Source organism: Photinus pyralis, unplaced genomic scaffold (assembly GCF_008802855.1).
Source record: "Photinus pyralis isolate 1611_PpyrPB1 unplaced genomic scaffold, Ppyr1.3 Ppyr1.4_LG9, whole genome shotgun sequence".
Taxonomy (NCBI): domain Eukaryota; kingdom Metazoa; phylum Arthropoda; class Insecta; order Coleoptera; family Lampyridae; genus Photinus; species Photinus pyralis.
The window spans coordinates 20856788-20873469 of NW_022170878.1; the positions used below are offsets into that span (position 1 = coordinate 20856788).

The window sequence follows — 16682 nt, forward strand, 5'->3', positions numbered from 1 at the left end:
GTGCGCATGTGACTTGCTATGTTTTGATTTTTTTTAATTTTTACTATAGACGTTTCTAGTAGACAAACATATCGCATATAGTAAAAATTAAATGTGCGCATGCGCAGACTACTAAATTTAATTGTATTCCACTTATTTGAGTTCAATTTTTCTCCTTGTGTTCTTGGATGTCTCACATCTTCCTTCGCCCTTTCTATCTCTCTTTCCAACTTCTTACATTTCTCTTTCTCACTTAATGTAGGCATTTCCGAGTGTGAATCACCCCTCGCAACTTCAATCACTCGCGTACATTTAACTGATTTCAGACCGCTCCAGTGACGGACGTTTATCTTGAAATACAGACGAAGTACATTCAGTTGTACTCGGCGAAATTTTTCATTAACGCCCAATTCTCAGGATTGCGCTACTTTATGTTCCATTGGCCGCTCGTTTCCGCGACAATAGGTGGGTCGTCGTCCGTTTTGCGCTCTTATAATTGTGAAGATCCCTTTTAGGTATCACTTCGAACCTATTTTTTATTGCCATCGTCTGTATCATCACATGGTACCAGCTTATACTCTCCGACGATTATAGGAACTACGAGAGCGGCATCGCGGCGAATCGCCGACTCGAATACTTCAAGGGAAACGTCGAGGATGGTGAGTTTCGATAGGGCGAGAATGCCAACTGATGTTGTTTTAGATTCATCTTCGTTCGATGAAGATACTTCGTTTCTTCAAGAGGCGAGTGGGAATGAGAAGGATTATTTGGAGGAAAGAAAAATCTTGGACGACATTAAGCCGGTAACTGTCGAACAATGATGTCGAGATTCTTTGTTTCTAATGTTAGAGTTTATGTATTGTTGAATCATTTTAGCCAAGAGTACTTTTATACTGCTAATTGTTTGATTATCTGTTTTTTATGCGTATTTATTGATATTATAAGTAATGTTCAACTTTTTTTTTGTTTTGTCTTCTAAATATGTACATAACCTTCTAATCAATCATCATCTTGGGGAAAGAAAAACTTTTTACAGTAGAACAACTTTCCAACATCCATTTCTCCCCTTTTCCTCCATCTATCATTTCCATCGGGTATTCTTTTCCCTTTATCACAGAAATGGATTCTCTGAAGTTGGGTGCGTGCGTCAGTTTTTTAAGCACCAGTCTTCTGAACCGAATTCTCTATAGAAAGTAATTATTTCTTTGGAGGAGTAAGACCCTGGTAGTGAGCTGGTTCCAGGGGGGCCAACCTCCTAACGAAGGCGAAAATTCTGAATGTGATTTTACCTGATGAAGCTACAGAAATGAAAGAAATCTCTGGAACTGGGCACACATCAGTTATTTTAGAAGTCCCATGCTTGTTGATGGGGTTGTGGTGAACAGTTTTTTTTAGTAAACAATATCCGGAAGTCTTTCGGCTGGGGTGAAAATTATGGACTCGAAAAAATTGCGGAAGTCACTTTAGCTGGGGACCACAGAGATGAAAGTAATCTTTGGTCATGGGTACATTTCAATTATTTCAAGGACAAGTCTTCTGGATGCAGTTACTACAGGCCTGAAATATTCTTGGGGCGAGCAAGAACCAAGTGATGAACGAGTAAAAGTTGCGGTGGTCAATTTCCCTTGGGAGAGGAAATAAGAAATGCGTACTTTCCGGTGGCGAAGGTATATACTAGTGCCGAAACTTGGACTGATTTGTTTTAAGGTGCAGAAGATTTTGTGATCATTCGAGTCCAATTTTATTGTATCACCTTGTATTAAAGTAACAATCGGCAACATTGCAAATGAAATCTAACCTAAAAAACCCGAATCGGCCGTTGGTCTCATGTGGTGGGGATTATTCCCGCCGGAGTTTTTCACCATTTTCTCAACCATTGAAGGCTAATTTTCCAGAATTTGTGTACCACAAAAAAGTACACAATTTAGCAAATTCTGTCTTCATTTACGTGGAAGCAATGCCGCCAAAACGAAGACGTTCCAATTCGGTGCGGGAGTCCGATACTGGCGCTGTGAAGCTTCCGAAGAAACTCAAGGGTGAGTTCTCCTCTGGTAGCAACTCGTACATTTGTCGTATTTTAGTTGTAATTGAGCACGACGTACCGGTCGGGTTGCAAAGGAGCGGCGTGGTGCTGGTAACGGGCGCAGGTGATGTAGGCCAGCTCGGCATGGGTAGTGACATCCTGGAGAAGAGCAGGTTCTCGTTGGTAAACATGGAGCACGAAATCGTCGACGTGTGCGCCGGCGGAATGCACACTGTGTGTCTGACGAAGACTGGCAAAGTTTTAACCTTTGGTTGCAATGACGAGGGTGCTTTAGGTCGAATTACGGCTGACAAGGAGGATTCCGAGTTTACTGCTGACGAAGTTGAGCTGCCTGACAAAGTCGTGCAGGTGTCTGCCGGAGATTCCCATTCTGCTGCCTTACTGTGTGACGGACGCGTTTTCATCTGGGGCACATTTAGGGTGTGTATTGCGTAGTGTTTCTAAGGAGAGGCTCTAAAGCTAAAGCCTTTTATTTGCCCTAAATAAATTTCTGTTCTGTACAATTAAAGGGATATTTGTTTTAAAAAAAGCAATATCGATGGATTATTCACTGTGTAGAAGTATTTGAAAAGTAATTCTTGTCACATTTTCCCACTTTACTTAATGTAGACAATATAGGCAATATGCATCGATGATATGAATGTCCTGGGATTTTAATTGATATCTCCATAACAACTTCTCCCAGAATATCAAACCATTGATTCAAATGTTGTGTGGTGTGCAAGCAATCTTACGCTTGTTATTGCTCTCTTTTAGGTTACGTTAGTAGTGAAAAACTGGTGCAAAAGCTTCCCATTAATTTTGTTGGGAAAATGTCAAAACACATTGTCTCAATGGGCAAGACGTAAAAATTTTCCATTTTTCTCATGATTGTGGACAAGATATACTGTACAGGCGGGTGTTCAAATTCCAATGTTCCTATTTGAATATGCAAAAAAGTAAAACATGTTTAATTTGAAAAAATCAACGTTTTAGGGTTTGAAGGTTTAAAATTGACCATTAGTTTTAAAACACCCTGTAGAATGGCGATAAAAAAGTTCTAAATTGAATCCTTTTTTTCGAATATCGCCTAGACACCCCTGTACATCCGCTCTCTGCACTCATATGTACTCTTCCAACCATTTCTTTGTCTGTAGGTTACTCATTAACTATTTTACAGTTGTCATAAACAATTTTTACTTCGCTTATGTTTTGGCCCCTGAATCTATCGTGCATTTTGGAGCCCTTAAGTAGTCTTACAGTTTGAAGGTAATGGAATCACTTTTTTCCTCAGCGTTTTCCTAATAAGTGTACGGGATCTGGTAAAAATGGTTATTAGAGCTAACCTAATTTTTTTAAACCGAACACTCTGTATATTTTAATCTATTAAATTCTCTAAAAATATAAGACACTAGAGATGATATTCAAAAAAGATTCAAATGAAACATTAAAAAAAGGTTCAAATAATACAAAAATTCAAAAATTGTTTTGAATATGGGATCTGGCAAAAAAATTATCAGAGCTAACTTAATTTTTTTTAATGGACTACCCTGTATATTTTAATCTATAATGATAGCATATTAATTTCTCTTTTCATAAATAGAACACATCAGTGATACTAAGAAAAAGATTCAAATAAAAAATTTATAAGAAGGTTCAAATAATTTAAGAAAATACAAAAAATTTCAAAACAATTTTTGAATGTAAAATTTTTTTTTAATCAAATTGACTTTTTAGTTAATATTTTTGAAAAGAGCCTTTAAAAAGCTATTTTTTTGTTTAAATTATACAAGGTCTTTTATTACAAAAATCAAGTCGGATAACTTGTTAAAAAAGATACAGAAAAATGTTTTACACAAAAGTTCATTTATAATTATTATTGAATAATCTGCCGTTTTCAAAATAAGTATACAGGCGAGTATACAGGATCTGGTAAAAAAAGAGCCAACCTAATTTTTTTAAACGAAATACCCTGTATATTTTAATGTATAAAGATACATTCTCTTTTATAAATATAACACACCAAGGATGATATTCAAAAGATTCAAGTCACTTAAAAAAGATTCAAATAAAACATTAAAAAAAGGTGCAAAAAAATTAAAAAATTGTTTTGAACACTAAAATATTCAATATTGATTCAAAAGATTTTGAACAAAATTAAAACAATTCAACAATTGGTTTGAATACGAGATCTGTCAAAAAAAAGTTATCAGAGCTAACCTAATTTTTTTTAATGGATTACCCTGTATATTTTAATCTATAATGATAGCATATTAAATTCTCTTTCAAAAATAGAACACATCAGTGATAATACTAAGGAAAATTTTAAAAAAAGGTTCAAATACATAGTTGAAAATACAAAAAATGTCAAAACAATTTTTGAATTTTTGAATTTTTTTTAATCAAATTGACTTTTTAGTGTTATATTTTTGAAAAGAGCCTTTAATATCCTATTTTTTTAGATTAAATTATACAAGGTCTTTCATTAAAAAAAATGAGGTTAAGTCGGATAATTGTTTTTTACCTGACCCTATATGTTCTTAGTTAAAAAAGATACAGAAAAATGTTTTTTACAAAAGTTTTTTTATGATTATTGTTGAATAATCTACCGTTTTCAAAATCTGTAAGTATACGAGATCTGGTAAAAAAAGTTATCGGAGCTAACCTAATTTTTTTAAACGAAATACGCTGTATATATTTTAATGTGTAAGGATAAAATCTCTTTTTAAAAATATATCACACAAAGATTCAAGTCACATAAAAAGATTCAAATAGAACATTAAAAGAAAGTGCAAAAAAAATTAGAAAATTGTTTTGAACACTAAAACATTCAATATTGATACAAAAGATTTTGAACAAAATTAAAACAATTCAAAATTTGTTTTGAATCCGAGATCCGTCAAAAGTTATCAGAGCTAACTTAATTTTTTTTAATGGAATACCCTGTATATTTTCATCTGTAATGAGAACATATTAAATTCTCTTTTCAAAAATAGAACACATCAGTGATGATAGTAAGAAAAAGATTCAAATAAAAAATTAAAAAAAGGTTCAAATAATTTAAGAAAATACAAAAATTTCATTTTTTAAATTTTGTTTTAATTTTTTTAAATCAAATTAACTTTTTAGTGTTATATTATTGAAAAGAGCCTTTAATATACTATTTTTTTAATAATCATAATAATATCATTTATGTTGTTGTGCAGACATGTTGATACATTTACACGTCATTAGATAAAGAGCACACTAGCATACAGGGTGTTTTTTTGGGAGCTTTAGTTAAACGGTTCTGGGAAAGTAAAATAGGTAGGTTTTTGAAAAGTTGAACTTAGGAGTTACTCTGAAGGCCGAATCGATGTAAAATATTTTCAAAATGGCCGCACTTCCGGAAACACCGGAAGTAGATAGTAACTTCGTTATTTTAAATGCCAACCCGCATTTTTTATTGCATTTTTGGATTCTACGTGAAATTTCAATTCTTTTGATACCCATATGTCGATATCTGCGATTTATGGTTTTTAAGTTATTTTGACTTTAAGAAAAAAAATTGCGGATGCAGATGGTACCTTGATAATTGATTACTTGAAAACGGTTGTAGTCATGGCAACCCATTTTTATCAGTGCATAAAGAATGAATAGGGCTTTCTTTTGGTGCACTTAAAAAAAAGTTAAGTTGCGTACAACCGCACCTATGGAGATCCAAATTTAAGAAACTTTAAAGTCTATAAACTCAGTTTTTTTAAATGGAATGACCCTGTTCTTATTATTGCATGAGATAGAGAATCGAAATTGGCATATTTTGATATTACATGTTCCTATAGCTATCTTTAACAGTTTCTGATTTATTCCCATTTCATTGAATTGATCTAGGAATTGATGCGATTTTTTTCGCATTTTCTTTTTAGTAGTTGGCCATGATTTTAGAACAATCGAATTTTAAACAAATCAAGGAATGGATTCGTTAATATCATTTATTGTAGCCTAATTAATTCATTAATAAATAAGTTTTTTGTTAAGGATATAGGATGGAAAATTTTTGAAAAATCTAGACAGTCGTTCAACTGAATTTCTTAAACAACGTATAAGTCTGGAAATTAAGAGAGGTAATGCGATATCTGTTCTAGCAACAATTCCATACCAAAAATGTTTCAACGAAGTTTTTTATATTTTGCATTGAATTTATTTTGTTAATCTTGCATTTGCAATTCAATTCATTCTCTTAAATATTCTGTTGTAGAGCTTTGTATCACTTGTGCTTCAACGGTTTGTAGTGCATTTGGGGGTACAACATTTCCAAAATTGATACAATTTCGTTCCAGTGTTCGAATGAATGTACGGCAACCACGTGTCGCGATTCTGTCCATTTTACCATAAATAACAATTTATTAAATTCCAAAATAGATGAAACCACTCCGAGTCATTTTTCGATTTTTGAAAAACCTATGTGCACCTATAACAGTAGGTGACGGATTAGTGTCACTAGATTTGTTTAAAATTCGATTGTTTTAAAATCATGGCCGACTACTAAAAAGAAAATTCGAAAAAAATAGTGTCAATTCAATAAAATGGGAATAAGTCAGAAACTGTTAAAGATAGCTATAGGAACATGTAATATCAAAATATGCCAATTTCGATTCTCTATCTCATGCAATAGTAAGAACAGGGTCATTCCATTTTAAAAAACTGAGTTTATAGACTTTAAAGTTTCTTAAATTTGGACCTCCATAGGTGTGGTTGTACGCAACTTAACTTTTTTTTAAGTACATTAAAAGAAAACCCCATTCATTCTCTATACACTGATAAAAATGGGTTGCCTTGACTACAACCGTTTTCAAGTAATCAATTATCAAAGTACCGTCTGCATCCGCCATTTTTTTTCTTAAAATCAAAATAACTTAAAAACCATAAGTGGCAGATATCGACATATGGGTATCAAAAGAGTTGAAATTTCACTTAGAATCCAAAAATGCAATAAAAAATAGGGGTTGCCATTTAAAATAACGAAGTTACTATCTACTTCCGGTGTTTCCGGAAGTGCGGCCATTTTGAAAATATTTTACATCGATTCGGCCTTCAGAGTAACTCCTAAGTTCAACTTTTCAAAAACCTACCTATTTTACTTTCCCAGAAACGTTTAACTAAAGCTCCCAAAAAAACACCCTGTATAATACAACAAACATAAAAAAAAACATATAACACAGAATGACTGATACAATTACGAACCACTCCAACAGAAGTCGTTAAACTCATCAAATGAGAAAAAGATTTAGATTAAATTATACAAGGTCTTCTCTTAAAAAAAAAGAGGTTAAGTCGGATGCCTTTTTTTGCCTGACCCTATATGTTCTTAGTTAAAAAGATACAGAACAATATTTTTTACAAAAGTTTCTTTATGATTATTGTTGAATAATCTATCGTTTTCGGATCTGGTAAAAAAAGTTATCAGAGCTAACCTAATTTTTTTAAACGAAATACGCCGTATATTTTAATGTGTAAAGATAAATTCTCTTTTTAAAAAGATATCACACCAAGAATGATATTCAAAAGATTCAATTCACTTAAAAAACGATTTAAATAAAACATTAAAAGAAGGTGCAAAAAATTAAAAAATTGTTTTGAACACTAAAACATTCAATATTGATTCAAAAGAGTTTGAACAAAATCAACAATTCAAAAATTGTTTTGAATACAAGATCTGTCAAAAAAAGTTATCAGAGCTAACCTAATTTTTTTTTAATGGATATTTTCATCTGTAATGAGAGCATATTAATTTCTCTTTTCAAAAATATAACGTGTCAGGGATGATATTCAAAAAAGATTCAGATAAAAAATGTAAAAAAAGGTGCAAATAATTTAAGAAAATATAATAAAATTTCAAAACAATTTTTTAATTGTGTTTAAAATACCCTTCAGACCCTCCCGTACGTTCTCCCTTTGCGTTCAGTTTGTGCGGATCTAACCATTTGTGTCTGTAGGTTGCTCGAAATTTTACAGGCTTATGTTGTAGCCTTTGTTCCTATTTAGGAGCCCTTCTAGAGGTCTTAAAGGTCTTTATCAGTCTTCAAAAAGTAAGAACTTTTGGGTCCTCTTCTGAGGGGGTATTCCATACAGTTTTCAAAGCACTTATTTTTTGTCCCCTGAGCCCCTCATGCGTTCAGGAGCCACAGAGACCAAGAGCATTTGTGTGTTCAAAAATGTTCCAGAGTACTTTCCTGGATGGGATTCCGTTGAGGTCGTTACGAGTCTTTAAAAGAGTTTGCATGATTTTATTTTATACTCAGCCCACGTAACTTGTTGTGTTTATGGTTTAGCAAATAAGAACTTCATGAACAATTAGGCTTACAAGAGTGCTTTATAGGATTCACACGGAAATATGGGCCTAACGCCCAACGGCAACGAGAACCGGCCATACCAAATCCTGGAGAATCGCGTTATCGTTAAAATCGCGTCGGGCGCAGATCATTTTGTATGTTTGACCGCGCAAGGAGATATCTACACCTGCGGCTGTGGCGAGCAGGGGCAGTTGGGCCGCACCAGCGAACGAAGCAGCGGTCGGACAGCGCGCAGCGGGGCCGGCGTCGACCAATTAGGTATCCAGCAATTCTCTGTCTTTTTGCTAAGGTCGCTGTTTCAGGCAAACTGTTACACCCGGCGCTAATAAGCCTAAAGCCGTCGTTGAAATTGCACTTTGAAGACGTTTGGACCGGCACCTACGCTACTTTTGCTAAAGTCGCTAACAGCGACGATATTTACGTCTTCGGTCTGAACAACTACAACCAAATTGGCCTGTCGCAAACCGCCAAACCGCAGTTCTCCGTTAAGTTGTCGAAGGACTTCTCGAGCCGCAAATGGAAGTTAATTTGCGGCGGGCAACATCATACGGTAGCTCTTGACGAGGACGGGGTCACGTACGCGATCGGCAGGAAGGAGTATGGACGTTTGGGACTGGGAAACGAGTGCAACGACGCCGAAGAACTTACCGCTATTCCAGCTTTGCAGAACAAGAAAATTATCGACATCGGTTGTGGATCTGCCACTTCATTCGCCGTGACAGAAGAAGGTTAGTGTCTATGAGCTGCAAGTTAATTTTGCAGCAATTGTACTCCACTCCTTCAGTATCACTCATTGCCCTAGGTTAGGACCTTGAGTTTGTTTATCAGTCTCTTAGTTCTCGACTCGCACCAACTTCCCTGTGAAATTTTCATTTTTTTTTTTAGGCGACTTATACGGTTGGGGCATGGGAACAGTGGGACAGTTAGGTACAGGCGAAGACGAAGACTGCTTCGCACCTACTCTAATTAAAACTAAGCAACTGATCGATCGGCAAGTATTTAAGGTCAGCAGCGGCGGACAACACACCGTAATTTTAGCGACTGTTACGAATAATAATAAAACAGAGAACAACGTGTCATCATGATTTATGTATAATTTATTTTGTAACGTCTAAATTGTTTAACAATTGTACAAAAATATATGCGTAATTTTTTGAAACATTTTCCTTTTGTAGGTAGCACCTATCCACATTAACTGATCAATTCGTTTTAAGTGAATTGCACTAAACTGTTTATTTTCACGTATGATAAATTATTTATAGTATGATGTACAGCCTGTACATTGTGCCTTGTGTAAGTAAAGATCTCAATTTTTAGCGCACTTTTACAACAGCTCGCTCGCCGACATTCCCTTATGTCGATTATGCTTTATAACGGCATTGCTATTCTAGAGATAATTAAACTGAACACATATTTGAACAGTAGCTTAAAGTTATGCTTGCCGTGAGTAGCAAAAAACAGTGATCACAAATTAAATTTTTGAGAATGGGTATTAAAAGGGGACGTGTTAAGCGAACGTTATTAATTAAAGCGTAATTACACGGATAGCAGTGATAGAAAGTTATTCAAGGCAGAGAATGAAGTAATTGCACCGTTCACAATTAAGGACTTTAGCAATATTATGCTTTAGACATCGATTTCGAAATTGTCCTTATTGTTGGCTGCATAATTGCACTGATCACATTTAAAATTCTTGAAAGTATAGTGACAAAAAGTGATGTTTTAAAGTCTCTTTAAGGTGTGATTGCATAATATGTAACTTTTGCAGGCGTATTTACTTGTACATCCATAAAAACAACGATAATATTGGTTGCTTTTCGCCATTGTCAAGGTACCTTTACACTATAATATATCTCACATGTTTTTTTATATATGTTATATGATATTTACTACCAACATATTTTTCGTATGAGTTTTAATGTTTTACTTTACACTTAAGACTTAACAGGTTTTTCATATGACTTTAATACAAGTAGTTACGAAACCTATAAGTATAATTCTCTAAATTAAAATGTTCCAAGTTCCAACATTGGGCTACTAGTTCAAAAGTTACCAGCCGTTTGAATTTTCTTTCGAAATTTGTTTCTAGTCTATAACTTTTGATTGAGAAGTCTGATCGAAAAAGTACGAATTGTTTTGGATTCTACGCACCAAAATTAATAAGAAAGTGTTTTCCCGAGAAATTTTGGTGCAGTCGATTTTTGGTAAAAAAGGAAGGTTATACACTGCCTTTTTTTGAGGCCCGAAAAAAAAATTGTCTCAGATCGACCCGGAAAAAAAATTTTCTTATAGAATGTGGCCTGTAGAATCCATAATTTCAAACAGTTCCAAGATTGGGCTACTAGTTCAAAAGTTACAGCCCTTTTAATTTTCTTTCGAAATTGGTTTCTAGTCTATAACTTTTGATTGAGAAGTCTGATCGAAAAAGTACGAATTGTTTTGGATTCTACGCACCAAAATTACTAAGAAAAAGTGTTTTCCCGAGAAATTTTGGTGCAGTCGATTTTTGGAAAAAAGGAAGGTTATACACTGCCTTTTTTTACCCCGAAAAAAAAATTGTCTCAGATCGACCCGGAAAAAAATTTTTCTTATAGAACGTGTCCTGTAGAATCCATAATTTCAAACACTTCCAAGATTGGGCTACTAGTTCAAAAGTTACAGCTAGGGAATGCAATCCCGCAGCAAAATCTCAATCCCGGTATTTGCGGGATCGTTAGATGTTAATCCCGCGGGAACCCGGTATTTGCTGGATCGTTAGAGGGGATCCCGCAAAATTTTAAATAGGTAAATTGGCAAATAAGAAATTTTGTGCTGTTATAACTTCTGTATTAAAATAAATCGCTAATTATCACAATAAGTATTCAATAAAAAAGTACCTTCAGGCTAACTTAGAACTCAAAAAAATCACCTGTAAAGCACAAATATGTGACCTTCTAAAGTGCCTCAAAAATCATAGTACATTTTTAACGAAAAAAGTTTAACAATTATTTTAAAAATAATTTCTCCGTTATGCGTTGTATTAACAAAGCAAACAGAGTCGTCCCCTTGGTCGACATTAAGGATGAGTGTACTTACCCTTATTTGAAAGATTACCCCAAGCATTTGAAGGGTTAATTACCAATCAAGACACTATTTGACAATGTGTGTCTGAAAACACCACTACAACCAGACAACCAAATACCAATATACTCCTAAATATTTATTGCTCGATTTATTGTTTATGTAATTTATTCTTTCATTAGTAACTAGTATTATAGGTACCTAAAATCATTGATTATACACACCTATAATCAATGATATAATCAAAAGTTTACTGGTTTACTCAAGTATTCAGCTTTTTCAGATAAGTACAACAGCAAAATGCGAAAAGTAACCATAAAAGGGCGGGATCACTTGGATATTTAAAATATTATAGTAGTAGTAGTATAAATAAATTATTTCCATATTATTTCCTTATGATTTGTCTTATGACAGCCATAATACCAAAAATAGTAAAGTGTAAACACAAATCAAAAATGCTTGTTACTTATCATATGACAAATCACATGAGAAGTATGATAGTGTAGAGGTACCTTTAATAAACAAAATGGCGGTTTTATGCCACCAAAGGTGTTACTGTTAATTTGAATCGCGATTAGGTTTAGGTTCCATCCTACTTGGGTAGAATTATTTTTTAAGGGTTCTAACATAAATAAAATTATTATTAAAAAATATATAGGTGTTATAGGAAAAAGATAATAGGTACCTACACAAATTGAATTCCTCACACACTCCTCAATCCTCTTACTGTTTTTAATTTAATTTTTATAGAGAAATTCGCGTTCGTGTTATAACTCTATGTATGTTATGTTAATTCATTGATATTTTAATTGTACCTACATACAAAATCACGTACCTAATTAAATTTGTCGTTAGATTATTTACCCGCCAAGGACGTTCAGACATATAATGTCTATGGTGCCCCTAATGTTAAATCTAAGAATAGGTAAAATAGGGGTTCTTTGTCACGGATAATAACCATACCGGTATCGGTTCCGATTACCATAATAACCTATAATTCTTGAATACCGGTTTCGATTCCAAGTGCGAGGAGCGTTCGGTTTCGGTACCATTACCTACTCATTTGTAATAGCACAGACAACATATACTACAGACGGTCAATGCAATGTTATAGAAAAAAACGCAACACCTAATAGAGTACGGTTAGTGTGTTGTCTACCTTGAAGCAGTCGAAATAATTTGTCGTAAAATGTGGTAGACGCACAGAAAACTGTTGTGTGTGGTAAAAGTGTGTAATAGATGGAGTCATTTTTGTAAAAATAAAATACATTTACTCAAACCTTATTTCCTCGGCTTCAACGCCGGCCTTTACGTAGATAAGATAAGCGCTCACTTGTATAACATCATAAATTACATGAAATCGCATATATTTTAATTCTTCATTTTTCTCTTTTCTAAACATTTAAAAAATTGATGGAGCGGGTTTGGTTATACAAGGGCGGAAACTAAATTTGGCCTCCACATATAAAATTATGAGGTTGGACAAGGAAAGATTTTATTAGAATAATAAACATAATTTTTGTTTTTCCATAATATATTATTATACCGGGTGGTGACTTGAACAACGCACCATAGGAATTGCAATAGTAATTTTTTTATTTCTGATTATTGACTTCTCTAATTATTTTAGAGAGAAAGTCTATTTTTTGTAGAGAAAAAAAGTACGAATCCATGCATACTATAGCTTTTAATTTTCTGAACTTTGAATCCAAGAAATTGGATAACTAAAAACTGGCGCTTTTAAGAAATCAGTGGTGCCATGGCAATTTGAGATCAAACAGGGCAAATGCAGGCGCTTTTGTTTGATTTCCTAACTCCATGGAATTACCGACTTTATAAACGGGACAGTTTTTAATTTTTAAATTTTTACTGATTCTGAATTTATAAAATACGAAACAAGAGTATGTACGGATTCGTTTATATAATTCGAGGTAAATCTTTCACTCACGCCTTTGACGCTCCCGACGAAGGCGACGACGGGCGACTTCAGCGCCCCCCAGACTTGGCGCGCAGGGCCTGGGCCCCCTCGCCCCTCCCCCTCGCACGGCCTTGCCTACCTATATGTATCTGTGATAATACCATCACAAAATTTTTTGATTAGGAGAGGGAGCACTTAACGTACTTTATTTTATGTCAATGTGTAGGGTCAACATAGTCCTGTCAAATTAGTAAACCAAGTGTATTCTATGTAGTTCCCTGCCCGGAAGCTCCCGGAACATATTGCTATACACAAAAAACCAAGAAAAAATGGAAAAATGCAGTTTTTTTTGCATTTGACTTCTAATTATCTCGGCAACTATTGCTCGAACTCATAGAAATGAATTTGTTTAGAATCGAATTTTCAGTTGGTACCTACAGAACCGTTCATTTTTAAATGTTATTGTTTTGTCTGGAAAAATACAAAAAAGTAATCCTAAAAATTAACATTTGTTTTTGTTGATACGCCCTTCTCGATGCTTTGTCTTTCAAACTGGATGACTCCCAGAGCGTTTTCAATATTTTTATGGATGGTGGAACCGTAAAACAACCTATTCCAACAATTGTCTGTTGTCCCGATGAGTTTTGCAAATCGACGGACTGTGGAATTAGAATTAGTTTAGTGGAAACCCCAGAAATAGAACAAGAAAGTAACTTTATAATAGGCACTCTGTTTAATAAAAATCATACCAACTGTATCTGATAGAAAAATCGATTCTAAACAAATCGTTATCTTCATTTTTTCCGTAAGAGGAATAGTTAACGAGATACCTAATTAAGTCAAATGCGAAAAAACGATGTTTTCCCATTTTTCTTCGTTTTCTTGTGTATAACAATATGGTCCCGGAGTTTCCGGTCAGCTAGATTGTCATTTACGGATTCAGGGGATTTTTTTGCATACAATACACATGGTTTCGGTGAGTGAAGTGACAACACACTAAACCGGCAGACAGTAATAGATACAAAACTATAAACCATTTCGAGGATCGCTATTAAAACTTTGCTTTGTGACAATTTTCGTAGGTAATTGCACAAGTGCATCAAAATGCTCTTTTAACAAATTATGAAAATAACCTGACGCAGTTTTTTACTGATAAATACATGAATAAACAAGTAAAAAGGTTCTCGCCCTAAGGCGAGTAACTTCAACGCATTTTCCATAAATTGATCAATACTTCCCCAAAGGCCATACCTATGTGCGCTACGTTTTTCATTACTAGACGCATATATGGTTAAAATTCTTCATAAATAAGGAAGTTGACACTTACTGCGCAGTTGATATTGCGCGTCCTGCGCATGCGCTTATTAATCCGATATTTGCAATATGCGATACGTTTGCTTTTACTATAAGTATCTTTGGTTAACATTTCAAAGAAATATCTCCATAAATAAGAAAGTTTGCATTGCGCAGTCTGCGCATGCGCACATCTGCTTTTTACTATATGCGATATATTTGCCTTTACTACAAGTATCTGTGATTAAAATTTCAACAAAATATAGTAATATATAAAAAAGTTAACATTGCGCAGCCTGCGCAGTTCTATCGTCAAGATTTTCTTTGACTCAGGTGCCAGAGCGATATAATACGCTACCGAATGCAAAAAGAACGAACTAAATATCTTGAAAACTGTAGGAGTAGTTAAGACCTTACCTACTTATAAAAAAGTTAAGTGTAATTCCCATGAAATGTGCCATTATCGCAGGGCTCTTTCGTTTTCTACAATGCAATTACCGCTGTAATTGACCGATAATTGCACACCTCAAATGGGATTTATTACATATGAAGCAAATATTCATTCGAAAATTTGCTTAGGTACGTTTAGGTTTTCTTTATCCAAGTTAAATGAAGTTAAATTGCTGATTGCAAGATTTATTCCACGAACGGAGAGACAAGTAGGCAAGTAGAGTAATGTAGGTATATAAAAAAACACGGAGATTACACTTTTTTCGAGAATTCGAAAAGTGGTGCAAGTTATATCGTTTCTTATGCACCCAAAGACAACGAGTAATACGTAATTGCGAATATGAAGTGATATTTATGTGTACCTGCAAAGATTATCAGCACTTCGCCCCAGATGTAAAAATGGGGATTTCTTGTGGGACAGCTTTCTAACAATAAAGTATCAATACTTCTTTCCCTAGACAATTTGTAAAACCATTCCAATAAAAGAAATCTGTAGAAGAACCAACACATTGTTGTATGCGCTAATAGATGGAGCAAAATAGAGGGATAGCAGGTTTTTAAATAAGGGGACATTGAAACAAAACTTAGCGTGCTTTTTCCCCTTAAGATTGACCGTCTGTAGTATATGTTGTCTGTGGTAATAGGTATCTCTGATCTATACCTAGTGGATATAGATCGGAGATAGGTATTACCTACATCATGTGGCGATGCGCCGCAAGCACATCGGGCAACAAACTATAAAACGTGCTGCACTCTCATTGGTCAAAACGGCTAACGGATGAGATATGTTTAAAAGGATATCTCCCAACTCTGCTTCGACGGCGCCTCATGAAACAACCTCCGCCTTCAGAACCAGCTCGACCTCGCGCCACACTCCACCAGCCAGAAGACCCGCATCCACGCTCACTCCGACGACAGCGCTCGCCGCTTCGGCTATCATTTTGTACACATTGTAATATCAATATTCTATAAAACGCAACAGCATTTTATTTCGCATTAGGCGGATCACTGTAATTGGGCGCAAGGGCCCAAAACAAAAGGGACAAGAAATAAATAAAAATAAATAAATGAACATCACTTCTCTAGGCTTATTTGTGCATTTGCTCCATTACAACTCGTGAAATTCGGTATCCTAAATATTTAAATTCTCGTACTATTCCCCCCTCCAGTTCTTTTTCCTTCCTCCCCTTTCTCAGATCTCATCATCTTCGATTTTTAGACATTAATTCCCTTTTTTCCCAGTGCCTCTTCGTTTTTTTTAATAGTCTAAAAGAGCAATCAATTTGCTGTACGACAGTAGAATATGATTACGGTTAAATATAATAAAATGGAGAAATTCGTGATTCAATAGAAAACTTATGAATTCTAGCATGCCGTGTGCTGTCAGGATGCGTGGTGTTATGTGTTATGAAACACATGGGGAGACCATATCGCGCAAAAGTAAATCTACGAAACGGAACATTGAACAAGTTTATGATCTTTCCTATGTAACACCACAGACACCGCGCATCTTGACAGCACACGGCATGCTAGATTTCATAAGTTTTCTAACTATTAAATCACGAATTTCTCCAGTTTTTGGTGTATCAACCATACCTATGCATATTTTATGTGGTCATACAGCAAA

At 34.6% G+C, this 16682-nt stretch overlaps 1 protein-coding gene across 1 annotated transcript; it reads left to right on the forward strand.

The window, feature by feature from the left end:
* Positions 1-1767: 1767 nt before the first annotated feature.
* Positions 1768-9493, forward strand: LOC116181115 (regulator of chromosome condensation-like). Its single transcript, XM_031501391.1, has 5 exons — positions 1768-2015; positions 2061-2443; positions 8361-8592; positions 8637-9062; positions 9220-9493. Exons 1-5 carry the CDS (start codon positions 1937-1939, stop codon positions 9417-9419), a joined length of 1320 nt encoding a protein of 439 aa, XP_031357251.1. The 5' UTR covers positions 1768-1936; the 3' UTR covers positions 9420-9493.
* Positions 9494-16682: the final 7189 nt, after the last annotated feature.